Here is a 20,168-nt window from a genome sequence, read left to right as displayed (position 1 = left end):
TTCCCATATCTGCTATTCGTCACAAGGCAAGGCCACGGAACAATAATATAAGACGGGCAGACATAGTGCTTAGAGATATGGTGTAGTGATGGCTTTTGTCAGAGGTAGGTTGATGGTTGGACTAGGTGATCTGAAAGGTCCCTCCCAACCAAGCCAATTCTATGATTCTATTAACGTTTCGTTCCCTTTTCCACTCTTCTTCCACTCTCAAATTCTTCTCTTGGATCATCCTCGTCACCTCCCATACAAACAGCCAACTCTTTTTCACCGTTTCCTTGTTGGCCCTTCCCTTGGCGTTTCTGAGTTTGTGACAGTGGCACTTTCCACCTTCATCATGACGTCCATTACACTAGTAACCCCTTTTCTGACCTCTGCTGTCCTACAGCTACTCAAGTTGTCTTAGAGGAACCATGAATCAGCATGAGCCATCTGCACATGCATTTTAAATGCTGACGTTCTGGAGCTTCAGTGCACAGGGACCTTGAGACACCTGGGGACGTGGCCAACAGAAACCTCCTCAAGCTTTTCAAGGAGAAAGGGCAAAGTGGGAGAGGACGAGGTGAGGAGTGAGTCTGAGGAGAGGGGCACAGGGCTGCCTGGTGTAGCCACGCCTGCCCTCATAGTATCACAGAATGGTTTGGGTTTGAAGGGGCCTTGAAAGGTCATCTAGTCCAATCCCTGTATTTTAGGGACATCTGCGACTCGATCAGGATGCTCAAAGCCCCGCCCTACCTGACCCTGAACACCTCCCATGATGGGGAAACCACAGCTTCTATGGGAAACCTTTTCCAGTGTCTCACCACCCTCATTTTGAAACATTTCTTCCCGATGTCCAGTCTAAATCTACCCTCCTTCAGTGTAAAGCCATTGCCCCTTGTCCTGAAATTACTGGCCCTGCTAAAATCTCTCTCTCTCTCTCTGTTATAAGCCTCCCTCATGCATTGAAAGGCTGAAAGAACGTCTCTTTGGAACTTTTTTGTTTCCACGTTTAACAACTTCAACTCTCTCAGTTTCTCTTCCTGGGAGAGATCTTCTGTCCCTCCAATGATTGTTGGTGATCCATCTCTTGACCCACTCTAACAGCTTTGGACGTGAGGCATGTGGTGAGGGTTTCAGCTTTGGCGTTAGTGTTCAGGGAAGGGCTACAGATGAGAGCTGCAGGTGAGGGATTAGGGTTAGGGTCCAGGCAAAGGCTTAGGGGGAGCTGCGTCGTGCCGAGTCTGAGGGGCAAGAGTGTGGAAGGCACTCAGCATGTATGGGCCCTGGTGGTGAGCAGAGGGAAAGCTCATGTGGTGATGGCCAAAAGCATCCCCATTGCAATGAGCTGGGGATTAGCACTGGGCCCCTTGGCTTGACAGGGCATATCCAGGGTCTACAGCACACAGGATGTCTCTGCCTCCTTTCTTTGTCACCCTGAAATCACTGCCTCTGGTTTTCTGCTCCAATCAGCCCCCAGGGAGGCACGCTTCCATTTCCTGAAGCAGCTTCGTCACCCACAGCCCTCAGCAGACCCTGCTGAACCTCCAAGGCTCTTTATTCCCGCCAGGGCCCTCCACACTGCGTGACTTTCCCCTGGGAGCTTGTTAACGTGAAGGAACTGTAATGAGTTTATTCTTGCATCTCAATTCACCGTATGGTTGCAAGGGGACTTTGAGGAGAGACTGTCTCCAAGGAAGAGTTTTGCTAGAGTTTGCTGGAGAAGAAAAGTTTTGTTTAACAAGCACATAATGTGACATGGGCAGGGACACCACTAGAGACATGAGTTGGTGACAAGGCTCTGGGATGGAAATTTGGCCAAGAATAAGGCACAGTTTACTTAATCTGCCACACTGTCTCTTTAGCCAACTCACTAACTGTGCATATATTTAGAATTTCCTATCAATCTCTCCAACATATTTCTTTTATATTAGTCGTTTGAGGAAGGTGGAGCTTATTGGAGGCTTGGACTTGGCATATAGTGGAGGAATGCATTGGGTTTCTTTAATTAATTGGTATCATTTTTTCCTTCTGGCTGTTCAAATTTAATAAGAATCCGTTGTCTATTTACAGCCAAGTCTCCCGGGGGAATCGGGCAGGAATTGGTGCAAAGGAGCTGTGAACATTCAGCTGCAGACTCAGCGCACAAGTCTGATGTAGGAAAAGAATGCAAGTCCCAGGCAGCCCCAAGAGAAATGGTGGGGAGGAGGAGGTGGGGGGGCAAGTTGTCCATACAGTGGGGGACCTCGAGGAGATGGCAGTTGCTACCTCTCCGGTCCTCCTTAGGAGACCCTCTGGTTCAGTATCAGTTGGAGAAAGCTGCAAGCATTTCCTCTGGAAAAATAAAAAGACTAATGAAAAGCCCTTTCCAAATTAAACATTACCTTTTTATTAAGTACTTCTTGAAACCTTCCACTTTAAGTAGACTCCTGAGACCTCTCCACTGAGCTGTACCAGGCTAGAAGCCCTGAAGAAAATCATGCAAGAGCTGTGGCTCCTTAGGGCTTTCTGCACTTTAACGAGCCCCATGGGGCATTTGCTGCTGAGCCCAGGAATGCCAGATACTGAGAGGAGCTTGAACAACCTGTGCAGGAATTCAAGTCCGAAGCAAACGCCAAAGTGTCTTGGAGCATTAATTGTCCCCACTGAGGGCCATGACAGACCAAGCCTCCCCATGGATTTGTTCGAGCAGGCAACTGGAGGCTGTGATTACAGGGAGGCAAAGGCACTGTGCAGGTGGAGCTGATGCTGAGTAAAGCCGTGATGTATTTTATCCCGCCAAGTGGCCAGCCCTGGGAAGGGGGATCCTGTCCCTCACACTGGCTCAGGGCTCCTCCCGGGGCAGTGAGGTGTGGGGTGTGCAATGCCGAGTGAAGGACAACGGCACCACACCTCCCGGCCTCCCTGGGGGGTGCGAGGAAGCAGTGAGGCCCCGGTTCCGTGAGATTAAGGTGTCTCCTTTCAGGCCTTGGTAGCAAAGACAACAGCCACAGCCAAGGGGACAAAGACCTGCAGGCTGTGGACACCCAACCTCTTTCCTCCCCTTGCTCCCACTGGGGCATCTCCTCGCCTTTCCTGACAGCTCTTCTTCCTCCCTGCCTGTTCCTTGGAACACCCAGCGTTGCGCTGATCCAGGCTCCCTCTGGGTGACCTCAGGAGTCACAGCACTGTCCTTCATGGGACATTTCTTTCTCCTCATGTCCAGTCTCGTTGTGAATGTTGATTTGGGATCCTGCCCAACTTTGAGGTGGCAGCAATTTCAGATTTAGTAACACGGGGTTACGCCATACGATTCTAACAATATTTCATCATTTGCCAGTTCTCAAAGTGATTTATCAAAATTTGCTATAACCAACACAGTGACATATTTAAAGATTCAAAAAAGGAAAGGTTCACCGGACACGTACGACATTTTCCTGAATCAAATCAGACACTCGCAACCACAAGACTTACAATGCATTCCTAAATCGAGTTGCACACACAGAAAGTCGCTGAGGTGACCATCTCTGTGCAGGTAAGTCCGCACTGGGGAAAGGAATCATAGCAAAAAGGGCCAGCGAGGGGCTCCTTTGGGGGCTTTTTGAAGCAGGGAAAAGCAGCCAGCCTGTGCTGGAAACCGGCCGCTCGTGGGTGGTCTGCTGAGGAGGTGTGGGCAGAGCCAGCACCACGGGCGGCAGATCTAAAGGAGGCGTACTCTCTGGGACCACTTTCCCCCTCATAAAAGAAGCCTTTTGGGAGCACAGCGACCTGGTCACTGCGCACTGAGTAAGCACGCAGCGCATGGGCATCACCCAGGGCGTCACCGGGGAGCACCACAACAAGGCGGTCATCACCCTCTCGGATGGAGTTTAGCTCTGGTCTCCACCCGGCAGAAGGTCGTGCTCTCAACCTTAGCCAGGATGGATGTGGGAACCCAGAGAGAGCTCCCACAGGAACATACAGCCATCCAGGTCACAGGCTGCAGGGGGTGCCAGAGCCTTTCACTGGTAACGCGGGGCAGCTGTAACAGCTGCTGTGTGCCTTGTGAACAGGTGAACCATCTGCTCAGCCTGGTGGCAGAGCTGTGAGAGGAAGTCGAAAGGTTAAGGAGCATTAGGGAGGCTGAACAAGACACAGACTGGTGGAGCCAGGCTCTGCCCTCCTTGAAACAGAAGCAGGAGCACCCATCAGAAAGTCACCGGGATCCAGGGACCCCTGTATCCTGACCTGTCAGGCAGAAGGCAGAAGCCTTAATGGAAAGAGTGAATGGAGGGAAATTCATGGTCAGGGCAGCAGGCGAACTCCCTCCTTGCCCACCTTGTCCCCCACCCCGGTACCTCTGAAGAACAGATATGAGGTTCTGGTTGAGGAAGACCAGTCAAATGAGGATGTGGATGATGGGCAGTCCACACCAGAGATGTCTCCACAGTCAGAATGGCGTACTGCCCGTATCACAACCACAACCCCAAGGAAGAAAAGAAGGGTTATGGTCGTTGGTGACTCCTTCCTGAGGAGACCAGAGGGTCCAATATGCCGGGTAGATCCTCCTCATAGAGAAGTCTGCTGTCTTCCTGGAGCCCGGGTGAAGGACATCACCAGGAAACTTCCTCGCTTGATACAGTCCTCAGCCTATTACCCATTACTGATCCTCCTTGTAGGTGGAGAGGAAGCTGCGCCTCATAGACCAAGACCATTCAAGGGGGACTTCAGGGCCTTGGGAAGGTTGGTGAGGGAATCTGGGACACGGGTTATTTTTTCCTCACTCCTTCCAGTTGCAGGCAGTGACATTGGAAGAAACAGACGGATCCAGTCTATTAATACATGGCTCCATGGCTGGTGTCACAGCCACAATTTCATTTTTGTTGACAATGGGATGGCCTACATGGCACCGGGCTTGCTGGCATCACCTGGGAGACCCCTATCTCAAAGGGGGAAGACGGTCTTTGCTCAAGAGATTGTGGGGCTGATCGACAAGGCTTTAAACTAGATGTGAAGGGGGAGGGGGATGATAATATCAGGCTTGTCTGTGACCAGCTGTGGGATAACACGTCAGGGTTAGAGGGATGGGGCACTAGTAAGGACCTTCGACCTGTTGCCCAGAGGCATGCTGGGAACACTGCATCATAGTCAAAGTCTTACAGAGATGAGCCAGGGGCTTCTGAGGTTCTTGGAGTCAACAGGGAAACACCCGTGAAACACCTCAAGGTCATCTCCTCTAAGAAGGTAACAGAGGCAACGGCCCAGCTGAAGTGCCTCTACACAAACGCACGCAACATGGGTAACAAACAGGTGGAGTTGGAAACTACCATGCTGCTGGAAAGCTATGACCTAGTGGCCATTACTGAAACCTGGTGGGACGAATCCTATGGCTGGAGTGTGGCTATCAATGGCTACAAGCTGTTGAGGAAGGAGGGGCAGAGGTGTTGCCCTCTCTGTTAAGCAAGGGATAGAGTGTGAAGAGATGTCCCTAAAGAACAGCCAAGAGGAAGTCAAAAGCTTATGGGTAGGCATTAGAGACCGAGGCAACAAGGGGAACCTGGTGGTTGGTGTCTACTACAGGCCACCAGATCAAGGGGAACCTGCTGATGAAGCCTTCTTCCTGCAGCTACAGGAGGCATCACGCTCTAAGGCCCTCGTCCTACTGGGGGATTCAACCACCCTGACACCCGCTGGAAAAGTAACACGGTGAGCTGTAGACAATCCAGGAGGTTCCTGGAGTGCCTCAACGATAACTTCCTAAGACAGGAAATAGACAGCCCTGCCCGAGGGGATGCCATACTGGACCTGACAGTCACCAATGCGAGTGAGCTCATTGGGGATGTCAAGATTGGAGGCAGCCTGGTGTGCAGTGACCACGCACTGGTGGAGTTCACAGTGCTAAGGGATACGTGTCAGACAAGGAGCGTAGTCAGGACCTTGAATTTTAGGAAAGCAAACCTCCGGATCATCGTGGAGTTAGTCAATAGGACCCCCTGGGAAATGGTCCTCAGGGACAAGGGGGCAGAAGAGAGCTGGCAGATCTTCAAGGATGCTTTCCATAGAGCACAAGGGCTCTCGATCCCCAGGTGTAAGAAATCAAGCAAGAAAGGGAAGAGAACAGCATGGCTGAGTTGGGACCTGCTGGTCAAAGCAGAAAAGGAAGGTTAAAGAAAGCCTGCCCTCCCTGATGACTGAGAATGGCAAACTGGTAACAACAGACGAGGAGAAGGCTGAGTTTTTTTTTTTTGCCTTAGTCTTCACTGCCAGCCTCTCTCCTCACACCTCCCAAGTTGAAGGACTTCAAGACGGGGACCTGGGGGACAAAGTCCCTCCCACTGTAAGTGAAGACAAAGTTTGTGACCACCTGAGGAACCTGAACATACAAAAGTCCATGGGGCCTGATGCACCCCAGAGCCCTGAGGGAATTGGCTGATGTAGTTGCCAAGACATCTCCATGATGTTGGAAAAGTCATGGCAGTGAGGTAAAGTCGGATTTGATGGGAGGACTGTTCGGTGGATAAGGAACTGGCTGAAGGGTTGCATCCAGAGGTGGTCATCCAGTGCTCAACGGCTCGATGTCCAGATGCAGAGGGGTAACAAGTGGTGTCCCTCGGGGATCCGTCTTGGGACAGGTGCTGTTTAATATCTTCATCAATGATTTAGACAGTGGGATCAAGTGCACCCTCAGCAAGTTTGCCGATGACACCAAGTTGAGTGGTGTGGTTGACATGCCAGAGGGACAGGATGTCATCCAGAGGGACCTGGGGTTGTTCAGCAGTCAGTCTCACCTCCGTGCCTGGTAAGATTATGGAGCAGATCCTCCTGGAGGCACTGTTGAGGCAGAAGAATAATGAAGAGGTAATTGGTACAATCAACATGGCTTCACCAAGGGAAAATCGTGCCTGACAAACCTGGTGGCCTTCTATGAGAAGGTTGCAACATCAATAGACAAGGGGAGAGCAACTGACGTCATTTACCTGGACCTGAGCAAAGCCTTTGACACTGTCCCGCATGACATCCTGGTCTCCAAGCTGATAAAATATGGGCTTGATGGACTGACAATTCAGTGGATAAAGAACTGGCTTGACGGCTGCACCCAAGGAGTGGCTGTCAATGGGTCCATGTCCAAGTGGAGGCCAGTGACAAGTGGAGTCCCTCAAGGATCAGTACTGGGACCGGTCTTGTTTAACATCTTCGTCAGCGACATGGACAGTGGCGTAGAGTGCACCCTCAGCAAGTTTGCCGACGACACCAAGCTGTGTGGGGCGGCTGACAGGCTGGAGGGAAGGGATGCCATCCAGAGGGACCTTGACAGGCTGGAGAGGTGGGCCCATGCCAACCTCATGAAGTTCAACAAGACCAAGTGCAAGGCCCTCCATCTGGGTCGGGCCAATCCCAAGCACCGATATAGGCTGGGCAGTGACTGGCTTGAGAGCGGCCCTGAAGAAAAGGACTTGGGGGCGCTGGTAGAAGAGAAGCTGCACATGAGCCATCAGCATGCACTAGCAGCCCCGAAAGCCAATCGTCTCCTGGGCTGCATCAGGAGAAGTGTGGCCAGCAGGTTGAGGGAGGTGATTCTCCCCCTCTACTCCACTCTCGTGAGACCCCACCTGGAGTACTGCATCCAGTTCTGGAGCCCCTACTACAAGAGAGATATGGACATGCTGGAACACGTCCAGAGAAGGGCCACAAGGATAATCAGAGGGCTGGAGCACCTCTCCTATGAGGACAGACTGAGAGAGCTGGGGTTGTTCATTCTGGAGAAAAGAAGGCTCTGAGGAGACCTTCTAGTGGCCTACCAGTATCTTAAGGGGGCCTACAAGAAAGCTGGTGAGGGACTTTTTAGGATGTCGGGTAATGGTAGGACTAGAGGGAATGGATTAAAACTGGAGACGGGACTATTCAGACTGGACGTCAGGAAGAAGTTCTTAACCAGGAGGGTGGTGAGACACTGGAACGGGTTACCCAGAGAGGTGGTGGAAGCCCTGGATGGGGCTCTGAGCAACCTGATCTAGTGGGAGATGCCCCTGCCCATGGCAGGGGGGTTGGAACTAGATGATCTTTAAGTTCCCTTACAACCCTCAAAATTCCATCATTCTGTGATTCCATGATTCAGCCTGGAGAAGAGAAGGCTCCAGGGAGACCTGATAGCGGCCTTCCAGTACCCGAAGGGGGCCTACAAGAAAGCGGGGGAGGGGCTGTTTGCAAGGGCATGTAGCGATGAGGGGAAACGGTTTTAAACTAGAGTAGAGCGGGTTTAGATTAGACGTTTGGAAGAAGTTCTTTACCAGGAGGGTGGTGAGACACTGGCCCAGGTTGCCCAGAGAGGGGGTGGAGGCCCCATCCCTGGAGACATTCAAGGCCAGGCTTGATGAGGCTCTGAGCAACCTGATCTAGTTGAAGATGTCCCTGCTGACTGCAGGGGGGTGGCAGTAGATGGCCTTTAGAGGTCCCTTCCAACCCAACACATTCTATGATTCTAAACAGGCATAAAAGTTAACCGATATAGCTAAGATATATCCCTTTTTGCAAAAAGTAGTGCATTATTGGTACCAAATGATCTTTAAAACCTCAAAAGCAGGTGTTTCTATACATCTCCACAACTGTGTAGAAAATCTTCTTTAGCTGCCATTGTAGACTTCTAAAGTTAGAAGTGAATCTCACCCTGGGAGTCTAGAGTAAAACTGAAGGTCAACTGAAAATGTTGTATTAAACCAAAGTCGGTGGCACTCAATACAGCAAAGGGAAAAAGTAAAGACCTCAGATTCAAATTCACAGTCTCTATGAGAGCTAACACCACGTGAAGATTTAGTTTTACAGATATCTGGAAAAATACACAAAAATAACAGGGCATTAAAAAAGCAGCAGGAAAGACCTGATGAGAATTAGCAGAGACGCACATTAGTAGTCTCTCTGGTTTAGCTAACCAATGGGGAAATCAGAGGAAATGGGAGTAGAGAAAAAAATTCAAGTTAAGCCAACTAGAAGGTTTTTAGGAATTCTTAAGACATTGAGAAACCTGAACAAAAGCGCCACATTCAGTTGGAGAAATTGACAGGAAGGGAAGTAAGAGAAAAGCAGAGGTTTCCATAACCTCAGACAGAATTGCCACATCCCACAGAAGTGTCTGCGTGACTGGAAAAGTAAGGCTGCTGGAAGAGTGGGTGCATATTGTAGGGAGGGCGCTGCATTAGGAGGAGTGTGGGTCACCCACACCAGGGGAGCTGTCATCTCACTGCACTGAAACCTGGAGTGGCCACCTCGGGGCTCGTGTGCCTGTCACTGGGGCTTCCTGTTCTAGACAAGTGGGGAGGAATGGAGAGTGTCCAGAGAAGCTCTGCCAATATGGGATTCATGGCCTCAAGCACACGCCCCGTGAGGGGAGGCTGAGGGTCCTGGTCTCCTTCAGCCTGGTGAAGTGGGGGCTCAGAGCGTCACAGCCATGACCTGTAACTGCTTGAAGGGTGGTTTCAGAGATGCTGAGCTTTTCTTCATGGTGGAAAAAAAAAGCAGGAGAAAAGAAGGATGCCACAAAGTTTGGATTGGGAGGTTGAGACCAGAAATGACCAGAAGAAACTGTCACCCCGAGGGCAGTGCTGTGGTACAAGAGGACACCCAGGGGGTGGCTGGACCAGCCCATGGCTTTGTCTTTCCAGGAACAGCCAGGGAGGATGGAGAGATATCAGTAAGGGTAGTGAGATATTGGGGTGAAATCAAAAAGACAATTGGGTGCCTTCAAAGAAAGAGGTGCAGGTATGGGACACTGAAGGAGCAACACCTTTAGGTTTGCTCAGCATCAGAGCCACCTTTAATTTCCCTTTACCTACCTGTCATTATTGCCTCCAGTTTTGTGCTCTAACGAGCCCCTGGGGAGGCTTTGTTGGTAATGGTCCTCAGTGGGACCCATTAACACTCCAAGAAACCTTGGAGTTTACATCTGGGTTTCTCTTCTTGAGAAGTTTCCTCAGTGTCTGAGGTTCAGGGACTCCACCCCAAACCCACCCGAGGGGTCATTAAAATGCCTTGGGCTGCTCCTCTGGTGCTGAGCTGGGCCGGGCTCTTGGGACAAAGGAAGCTGATGTGAAGCAGGCAGCAGGGCTGAGGGCGCTGCCTGCAGGCACCGAGGATGGGACCATCAACGCAGAGAGAGCGTGAAGGCAGTCGTGATGGGGAGGAGAGCTGAGAGCTCACTGTGGGAGGAAGCTTCCCAGCCCTCTGCCCGGTAAGTGTGAGGCTGCAGGGCAATGCCGCTGCTGATCCTGAAGGGTTCTCATAAAGCTGTCGTAGCCCACAGCCTGTGGGATCTTTCTCTGGTGTAGAGGAGGAGAAGGGTGTGCTGCAGAGCAGGGCTTCCCTGCAGCACCGTCAGAGGGACAGGACACGGTGGCTGCCTTCTCCTGGGGATGGTTGCAGGGGCATGAAGGCGGGTGTGCAGCCAGGGGTGCCCGGGGCTGTCCTTCAGAGCAGGGTCCCGGTGCTTCAGAGGAGCTCTGCCTCCTGCCAGTGCCAACTCTAACCCTGCCCAGTGAGCTTCTGCCCTCAAGGATGTGGGATCTAGGGCAGCAGCTGCCTCATCTGTGGCCGTAGCTGCAGCAGAAGGGACTCTCCTGACCACCCTCTGTCCCTCCCTGGCCTTGTTTCCCTTGGCAGAAGCATCGGGGCATTTCTCCTTGCTTCTTCACCCGTCCCTTCTGCTGCTGCTGTTGCTCTTGTTTTCAGTCTCTCTGGGGTGGGGGCTTCATCAGCAGCTCAGCCACTGACCCTGCAGGTCCTGCCATGCAGATGTGTCCCTGGTACCCAAGGCCTCTTCTAACCTCTGGGTCTCTAGGCAATGCAGTCCATGGGGTGGGGATAACGTTAACTCTTCACAAAGGGCACCCCATCTTCTGGGCATCCAAAAGCTGACAGCTCTTCCCTGGGGAGGGGAGTTTGGAGATCTGCACTTTGGAACTGGACTCCTCTGCTCTCCATGGGATCATCCTCCAGACCAAAGCAGTGCTGGCAAAAAGCAGCTGAGAGCAGGACGGATGGAGAGACCAGCTCTCCTCCTTCGGCACTAAGGGACTGTCCTATTGCCTCCCAGGACTCTCACAATAGCACTCGTAGGGTAGCAGAAAGGCCAGGGATTTCTACCTTCAAACATGACTCCTCAAGTGGGCCAGGGGTAACAGGATCAAAATAAACAAAACAACCCCCCCAGCTCTGTTCTGCAGCCAGGGGACCTGGGAGTGACAGTGGTCAAAAGCTCTTTTATATCATAGTGAGATTTAACCTGCGATCACTCCTGGTTCCCATCTCCAAGGACGTTACTGTGACAAATGCAACAGGTTCTGCTCAGAGGTGTTTGTCCTCGCTCTTCACTGCTGTTTCCTTCTTGGACAGGCCCCCATGTGCAGAGGGAGATGATGTCCAATGGCAGCTCCGTCACCCACTTCCTCCTCCTGGCATTCGCAGACACGCGGGAGCTGCAGCTCTTGCACTTCTGGCTCTTCCTGGGCATCTACCTGGCTGCCCTCCTGGGCAATGGCCTCATCATCACTGCCGTAGCCTGTGACCACCGCCTCCACACCCCCATGTACTTCTTCCTCCTCAACCTCGCCCTCCTCGACCTGGGCTGCATCTCCACCACTCTGCCCAAAGCCATGGCCAACTCCCTCTGGGACACCAGGGCCATCTCCTTCTCGGGATGTGTTGCACAGCTCTTTCTATTTCTCACCTTCATGGCAGCAGAGTTTTATCTTCTCACCGTCATGGCCTATGACCGGTATGTTGCCATCTGCAAACCCCTGCACTATGGGTCCCTCCTGGGCAGCAGAGCTTGTGTCCACATGGCAGCAGCTGCCTGGGGCAGTGGCTTTCTCCATGCTCTGCTGCACACAGCTAATACATTTTCAATATCTCTCTGCCAAGGCAATGGCCTAGACCAGTTCTTCTGTGAAATCCCCCAGATCCTCAAGCTCTCCTGCACAGACTCGGACTACCTCAGGGAAGTTGGGCTTATTGTGTTTGGTGCCTGTTTATTCTTTACGTGTTTTGTTTTCATTGTGGTGTCCTATGTGCAGATCTTCAGGGCTGTGCTGAGGATGCCCTCACAGCAGGGACGACACAAAGCCTTTTCCACGTGCCTCCCTCACCTGGTCATTGTCTCACTGTTTATCAGTACTTCATTTTTTTCCTACTTGAAGACCCCCTCCATCACCTCGCCCGTTCTAGACCTAGTGCTGTCATTTCTGTACTCGGTGGTGCCTCCAGCAGTGAACCCCCTCATCTACAGCATGAAGAACCAGGAGCTCAAGGATGCCCTGAGGAAACTGACTGGACATTTTTTCATCAGCCATAGACTGTGTACCTTCCTCTGCAAAGGATTCCCGTATCTGTTGTGACACGCATTCACTATTCCTCCCCTCCTCCTTAACTTTTCACCTCTCGTCTGTGACAAAAAATATATATGTAAATGAAGAGTTAGTCTCTCTGTGTGTTTAAATAAAATACATGAACCAGCTAACACTTCTTTTCCTGAGACCCATCAGCAGCAGGGCTGAATAAACGGGACATGAGAAGACCTTTCTGGCTGCAGCAGCCTGGGGCAGGCTGTCCCAGTGCCACTCTGTCACTGGGGCGGCAGGAGCTGCCTGAGGGTCCCCAGGGCCAGGGCTCTTGCACTGGGCTGGGGAGAGGGGATGGCAGTGAGGGGCTGCAGACCCCTCAGAACATCCTGGGGAGGAGGACACAGGGGCCCACTGACTGCCTTTGCCTTGTGCCCAAATGCCCCCCGTCTCTGGGGCTGACCCTCCTCTGCCCCCCAGCAGCTGCGGTGCCCTTCAGAGGGGCTGTGGCTGTGGAGTGAGTGCCCAGAGCTCTGCAGCACCCTGGGGCAGGCTCTGCTGTTGGGCCAGCGCAGACTGGGCTGGGATGGAGAGAGGGCAGGGGAGGTGGCAGAGCTTGGAGGGAGCTGGGCTGGGCTGGAAAGTGCCCAGGAGGAAAAATCCTCGGAGTAAGGCTTGTACCGTGTGCCCACGCGGGGTGAGGACTCACACCAGAGTGTTTGTGGTGCAGAGCCAGGGCTTGTGGAAAGCATTAAAGCCAGGCAGGTGCAGGAGAGAGGAGGCTGGTCTGTGCCCCTGGTGGCATGGACAGCCTTTCTTACCCACCAGTCTGTCTCACCAACCGTTTCCTGCACTGGTTGCTCACCCCAGGTTTACGGGTGACTGCGACTGCGAGGCCATCTCCATCCTCCTGCTGGGCTCAGTAGCTGGATCAGGGGAACGTCCAGCCCTGCCCGGGCTCTCTCCTGGCCCAGACCTGGAGCAGGGCTGTCTGCACAGCCCCATGTGGGACATGGCTGGCACTCGGGAGGGGTCGGGTGCTGGGGGAGCTTCCAAAATATGATGCTCATGGGGAGCTGGGACAAAGACGACTGCCCAGGTGATGGTGCTGGGGGGCTTTTACCCACCCCTGAATGCACACTACTGTGTGGTGTGCCTTCACAGCAGGGCTGTGGGGCCGTGCATTGGGCTCCTGGGGTAGGGACAGGTCATTGAGAGGGACCATGAAGCAGCTGCCCAGAGGTGACAGCAAGGACAGGTTACACAGAAGGAATTTATAAATTGCCTTTGTTGTGGAGGTATGCTTTAGGGAACAGCAAAGCTCGCCTGGAGTTGGTGGCTGTAAGAAGAGTGAAGAGCAAGAAGAGGAGCTTTGGTCGCTCATGAGAGACCAAGGCTGAACATGGAAAATGCAGGGCGGCTGCAGAATGGGGAGGGGGATTTCATAACAGCAGACACAGGTGCGGCTGAGGGACTCAAAGGCTTCTTTGCCTGAGTCTTCACTGAAAAGGTCTCCAGTCCTTTGTGATCAGGGAAGGGGTTCAAGGAGGAGGAGAGCATGTGTTGGCAAGAACCTCAGGAAATGCAGGATTTTTAGTAACTGGTAAACGGGACACATGTGAACCTCTGGAATTTCATCAAGGCCAAGTGCAAAGTTCTGCACCTGGGTCAGGGCAATCCCCAGTATCAAGATGGACTGGGGGATGAATGGATTGAGAGCAGTCCTGTGAAGAAGGACTTGGGGATACTGGTGTGTGAGCAAATGGACATGAGCTGGCAATGTGTGCTTGAAAAGCCAATCATACCCTGGGTGGCATCAAAAGAAGTGTTGAAGAAGGGGATTCTCCCTCTCTACGGTGATCCCATGCTACTTCACCTGGAAGACGATGTGCAGTTCTTCCACAGCACAAGAAAGACAGGGACCTGTAGAAGAGGGTCAAGAGAAGGATCACCAAAAATCACCTATGAAGAAAGGCTGAGAGTTGGGGTTATTCAGCCTGGAAACAAAAAGCTCAGAGGAAATCTTCCTGTGGCCTTTCCATACCTACGGAAGGCTTAAAAGGAAGGGAGAGAGACATTTTACCAGGATCAGTAATGCCAGGACAAGGGACAATGGTTTTAAACTGAATGAGGGAAGATTTGTATTGGATAGAAGGAAGAAATGTTTCACAGTGAGGGAGGTGAGGCACTGGAAAAGGTTGCTCCGAGAAGCTGTGGGTGTCCCATCACTGAAAGTGACAAAGGACAGGTTGGACGGAGCTTTGAGCATCCTGATCTTGCGGAAGACTTCCCTGAAAAGAAGGGGTTGGACTAGATGATCTTTCAAGGTCCCTTCAAACCCAAACCATTCTGGGACACTATGAGAGCAGATGTGGCCACACCAGTGCTGAGTCAAGAGGGACAATAACTGCCCTTGTCTGGGTGGCCACGGCCCTTCTAACACCACCCCATATGCAGCTGGCCTTAATGGTGCTGAGCCTTTACCAGAGGCTCATATGGCATCCCTCAAAATGCCCAGGCCCCTCTCCTCAGATTCACTCCTCATCTGGTCCTCTCCCACTTTGTCCCTTCTCCTTGAAAAACTTGAAGACGTTTCCGTTGGCCACGTCCCCAGCTGTCTCAAGGTCCCTGTGCACTGAAGCTTCAGCACGTCAGTATTTAAGGTTCATTATTTATGGTTCATCCTGAGTCCTGGTTCCTCTCCCAACTTGAGTAGCTGTAGGACAGCAGAGGTAAGAAAAGGGGTTCCTGGTGTAATCAAGTCATGTCAAAGGTGGAAAGTGTCACTGTCACCATCTCAGAAACACCATGGTAAGGACAAAGAAAGGAAGCAGTGAAAAGGGCTTGGCTGTTTGTATTGGAGGGGATGAGGATGGTCCAAGAGAAGAACTCGAGAGGGGGAAAAGAGTGGAAAAGGGAATGAAAGGTGAAGCAATGGATAGGATGAGGGCTGTTAGGGGGTGCCTGTGGGGCAGCCCTGCATCTGAGCAACACTGCCTGCAGCAGGACAAGGAAGCGGCCGTTGATCTGACTGTACTGGCATCTCATTCACTTCCATGGTCACAGGGAACCCAAGCGCTTCCCCCACCATCATCAAGGGGAGAGAGAGAGGGGAAGAAATCAGCATTATTCAGCATTTAGGCACCTCAGGAGGTCTCTGCTTGTAGCTGCTGCTCACAACAGGATGAGCTATGGGAGCAGACCAGGTTGCTAAGGAATTTATCCAGTAAGGAATTAAAAATACTAAAGGATGAAGGCAGTACTGCCCCTCTGGGCAACCTGCTGCAATGTTTGTCTGCCCTGATGGGGAAAAAGATTTGTTTTTCTTTTGCAAAAGCACAGCTCCTCCCAGCACCTCGACTGCCGGTGCTGGGCTGGATGTTCAAAGAAAGGGTCCCCACCACACATCATGCAACTGATGCCACATGGAGTAAGTGGATTGCACTGGTCACACAGTGAACTCGAATGGGAAACCCCAGTCGCCCAGGAATTCTGGAAGTGATCATGGACTGGGCAGAAGGCAAGGATTTCGGAATGTCCCCAGGGGAGGAGGTGACGCATGCAGAAGAGGCCCCACCATATAATAAACGGCCAGAAAATGAGAAGAAAAATGCCCTGTTCACTGGGGGGTTCTGCTGGATTGTGGGAAAGCATGGAAAGTGGAAGGCTGCTGTGTGGAGTCCTACACGACAAGTCGCAGAGGCCAGTGAAGGACAAGGTGAATTGAGCCAGTTGGCAGAGGTGAAAGCCATTCAGCTGGCTTTGGACATTGCCGAGCGAGAAAAATGGCCAGTACTTTATCTCTACACTGACTCATGGATGGTGGCAAATGCTCTGTGGGGGTGGTTACAGCAGTGGAAGCAGGGAAATTGGCAGCACAGAGGCAAACCCATCTGGGCTGCTGAACTATGGCAAGATATTGCTGCCTGGATAGAGAATCTGGTTGTGAAAGTACGCCACGTAGATGCCCATGTACCGAAGAATGGGGCCACGGAGGATCATCAGAACAAGCAGCAGGTGGATCAGGCTGCTAGGATTGAAGTGGCTCAGGTGGATCTGGACTGGCAACATAGGGGTGAACTATTCATAGCTCGGTGTGCCCATGACTCCTCAGGCCATCAAGGGAGAGATGCAACATACAGATGGGCTCGTGACCGAGGGCTGGACTTGACCATGGACACTGTTGCACAGGTCATCCATGAATGTGAGACATGCGCTGCAATCAAGCAAGCCAAGCGTTTGAAGCCTCTTTGGTATGGAGGGCGATGGCTGAAATGTAAATACGGGGAGGCCTGGCAGATTGATTACATCACACTGCCACAAACCCGTCAAGGCAAGCGCTATGTGCTCACAATGGTGGTAGCAACCACCGGATGGCTGGAAACATACCCTGTGTCCCATGCCACTGCCCGGAACACTATCCTGGGCCTTGAAAAGCAAGTCCTGTGGCGACATGGTACCCCAGAGAGAACTGAGTCAGACAACGGGACTCATTTCCGAAACAGCCTCATAGACACCTGGGCCACAGAGCATGGCATTGAGTGGGTGTATCACATCCCCTGTCACGCACCAGCCTCTGGGAAGATGGAACGATACAATGGGCTGTTAAAAACTACACTGAGAGCAATGGGTGGTGGGACTTTAAAACATTGGGATGCACATTTAGCAAAAGCTACCTGGCTAGTTAACACCAGGGGATCTACCAATGGGGCTGGCCCTGCCCAATCAAAACTTCCACGTACTGTAGAAGGGGATAAAGTCCCCGTAGTGCACATGAAGAATATGCCAGGGAAGACAGTCTGGGTCAGTCCTGCCTCAGGCAAAGGCAAACCCATCCGTGGGATTGCTTTTGCCCAAGGACCTGGGTGCACTTGGTGGGTGATGCGGAAGGATGGGCAGCTCCGATGTGTACCTCATGGGGATCTGATTTTGGGTGAGAATAGCCCATGAATCAAATTGTGTGCTGTTAATTGATAAGTAACACTGTCACTGTATGTCCTCATTGTTATAATTGCTATCAGCTGTACTAGGAGTAAGGCACAGGGGTGATGGGATCAGAACTGACCTCAGCAGCTGGCGCCCAGCAGTTTCCTCAAGATCTACATCTTCAGCCCACGGACTGTGTGCATGAGCCACAGCAGGTGCACCAGTCACAAGCTCCGACAATACAGCATGCAAGAGGCCAGCACCACCCAGCATCTCACCTGCCCTGAGAGACTGTTCTAACAGATGGAGCCCAGAGCCATGGATGAAATGAACTCAACGGACACTTTGGAGGGATAGCCCATAAACTAAGGGCATTATATCCACATGAATATATATATGTGTATATATATGACAGGGGAAAGTGGTGGCAATTCATTGGAACCTGTAAGATCTGTGCATGGCATAGATGGTCTGGAATAAGGGGTGGATAATGTCCTGGTTCCAGTGGGGATAGGGTTAATTTTTCCTGTTATTCCATGCCATGTGAGCCATGCCCACCCTGAGCTGCCGGGGGAGGGGGCAGGAAGTCGCTGCTTGGAGCGGGCTGGGGCACCCCCCTCCGGTTGGTGAGCGGCGGGGAGCGGCGGTTCCGTAATCATGTTCGTATATTCCTCTATCCGTGCTATTGTTGTTGTTTGCTTGTTCCCTTTGCTGTTCTGTTAAACTGCCTTTGTCTCAACCCAAGAGTTTTACCGTTTTCTTCAGATTCTTCCTGTATCGAAGGCCCGAGCGAGCGGCACGTGGTTCTTTGTTGCTGTCTGAGGCTAAACCACGACAACTATATAGCCAGAAAGCAGGGTAAAGAGGAGGTGAGGTATTGATTTCAAAGGTGTGCAAAAGCATTTCTTTGTCAGCGATGGAATAAAAGGACATGGTCGTCTTTTGTACCTCCAGCAAAACTCCAACCTTCAACGGTTTATCCTTGCAGAATAATGTTTCTTGATCTCTGTGCCACGCTGACAGCTGCTCTTTGGGACCTAGCCATTCTCCGCACCAGGAATGCTCCGCTCTTCCTAATTTGTCCCTTTTTCCAAGAAGTTCATCAGCAACTCCAACAGCCCACCCATCGCTGGCCTGGGGAATTACTTCCCAGTAGCGGCACCCCGCAGAGAAGCTCTGGGAACACGTCACTTGGCTGATGCAGAATCTCTTGGCGATGGCTTTAATAACAGCGGATGTGCATCCCTACTCAAAACAGAAAGAAAACCAACAGCCACACGATAAACTTTCACCAAAGTTCAATCCTGCAAATCAGCAGAAATCCTCAACCAAGCACCAATGACTGCATCCTGAGCACACGGAAACATTTAACAGGCACAGCTGAGGAAACAGCCACGACAGACTCACGCACTCCAGCGTGAAGGGGAAGGTACTTGCTACCTTACAGGACGGATCTCATTCCTAACCACAGTCTTACTAAAAAATGTGCCGATAATTAATGGGACGCTTCCCTCAATAGAACTGACATAGTCACCAGTTCACTGGGATATGTTCTTGCACATTGATCAGCAAAAACACTTGTTTTATGTTTTCAGCTACCGCTGTAGTACTCTGCGTTGACTGTAAAAATAGTTCTGTAAAAATGTGCCGTGGTTTTGGCCAGATTGGCCGATCAGAATGACGGATGGCCCTCCCCCCACTCTCTCCTCAGAGAGGAGAGGAAGAGATAAGGAGATTTACGAGCTTAGAAAAAAAACTAAACTACTTTAATGAAAATAATAATAAATAAGAAAATATGAAATAGTAATAGAATAATACAAATTAAAGAAAAAAGTATACAATATATACAAAACTGTATCCAGCTCCCAGGATGACGATGGCGTCAGCAGCAGACACAGGGAAAGTCCCAGACTGGAGTCGGCAATGGACAGGAGCTGAATTCCAGAACTAGAGTCCAGAGTGCTCGGATCGGGATCAAAGGCAGATGAACAGACAGGGTCCTCCTCAGACGTCGGCCATTGAAGAAAAAACGAGACAGAGCCCCCTTTGCCCCTTTGATCCCTCAGCTTTTATACTGAGCGTGATGCAGATGGGATGGAATACCCTGTTGGTCAATCTGGGGTCACCCGTCCCCTCTGCTCCTCCCTGCGGGTGGGACCCTGTGTATCGCAATGCTTTCAGTTAGCTGCATCATACAATAGAATGCAACAAATGTGGAAGTCGTTGACAGTATTTACCATTTAACCCAGGGTAAACAAAATTATGCATAAAGTAAATATATTCCTTTTCTGACCTCTTCAAGTCTGCCCAAAGCATCGTTCAGTTTTCTTCTTCTTTCCAAGGCCAGAAGCCAGACTTGCTGCCATTTGCTGACTAGAAGGTTTGCCCGTGGATTCTGGGTTTCCATTTGCGCCTGGGCTGCTGACAGATACGTGCCCGGTGCTGGGGAACGCTTTCCTGTTAAAACATGACAAAACGGGTTAAGTCTCACTCCGTTCAAACAAAACAAACATTCACACGAAGGGTACTTGACCTTCCTCAAACTACTCCTTCCTGTCCCAGATAACGAGCCCATACCCTGATCGGATTGCATCGGGTGGGATTTTTGTTTGTATTATTTTACCATCGCTGGGAAAGGAAGGACCACGTGGTGCTTGAAGTATTTTTTGTGTAGTGGCTGCACTAGTGAAGCCACACAGGTTAAATCGAATCTTTGCAGACCTCCCAGAGAGCTGAAAGGTAAACAACCTGATTTTGGAAGCAGGTTCCATGGACGGGTAAGTATAAAGTACAACGGGTAAGCATATCTAAAAACGCAAAAAGCAATTTCCTCACTTGGTGATTCACTTTCCATTCGACTTCACTGAACACACTTCCTAATTGGAACCACATAAATGGATAAATGCGCGTCTCATTTGATTTAGTTCTTCTAAGCTAAGCACTGGAAGCTATTTGTTATTTTATTTTCCTAACAGGGCGAAA

General features: G+C 51.3%; 1 protein-coding gene across 1 annotated transcript; it reads left to right on the top strand.

Annotated features, from left to right (window-relative positions):
• Positions 1–11,324: 11,324 nt before the first annotated feature.
• On the top strand, positions 11,325–12,242 carry LOC134509727 (olfactory receptor 14A16-like; the record flags this gene model as incomplete). The annotated part of the gene is made up of 1 exon (XM_063322334.1): positions 11,325–12,242. A coding segment is annotated over exon 1 (906 nt), but the record flags the coding sequence as incomplete, so codon positions are not given.
• Positions 12,243–20,168: the final 7,926 nt, after the last annotated feature.

This window comes from Chroicocephalus ridibundus, unplaced genomic scaffold (assembly GCF_963924245.1).
Source record: "Chroicocephalus ridibundus unplaced genomic scaffold, bChrRid1.1 SCAFFOLD_26, whole genome shotgun sequence".
NCBI lineage: Eukaryota > Metazoa > Chordata > Aves > Charadriiformes > Laridae > Chroicocephalus > Chroicocephalus ridibundus.
The sequence above is the reverse complement of the archived record's forward strand: the minus strand, read 5'-3'. Positions and strand labels throughout refer to the sequence as shown.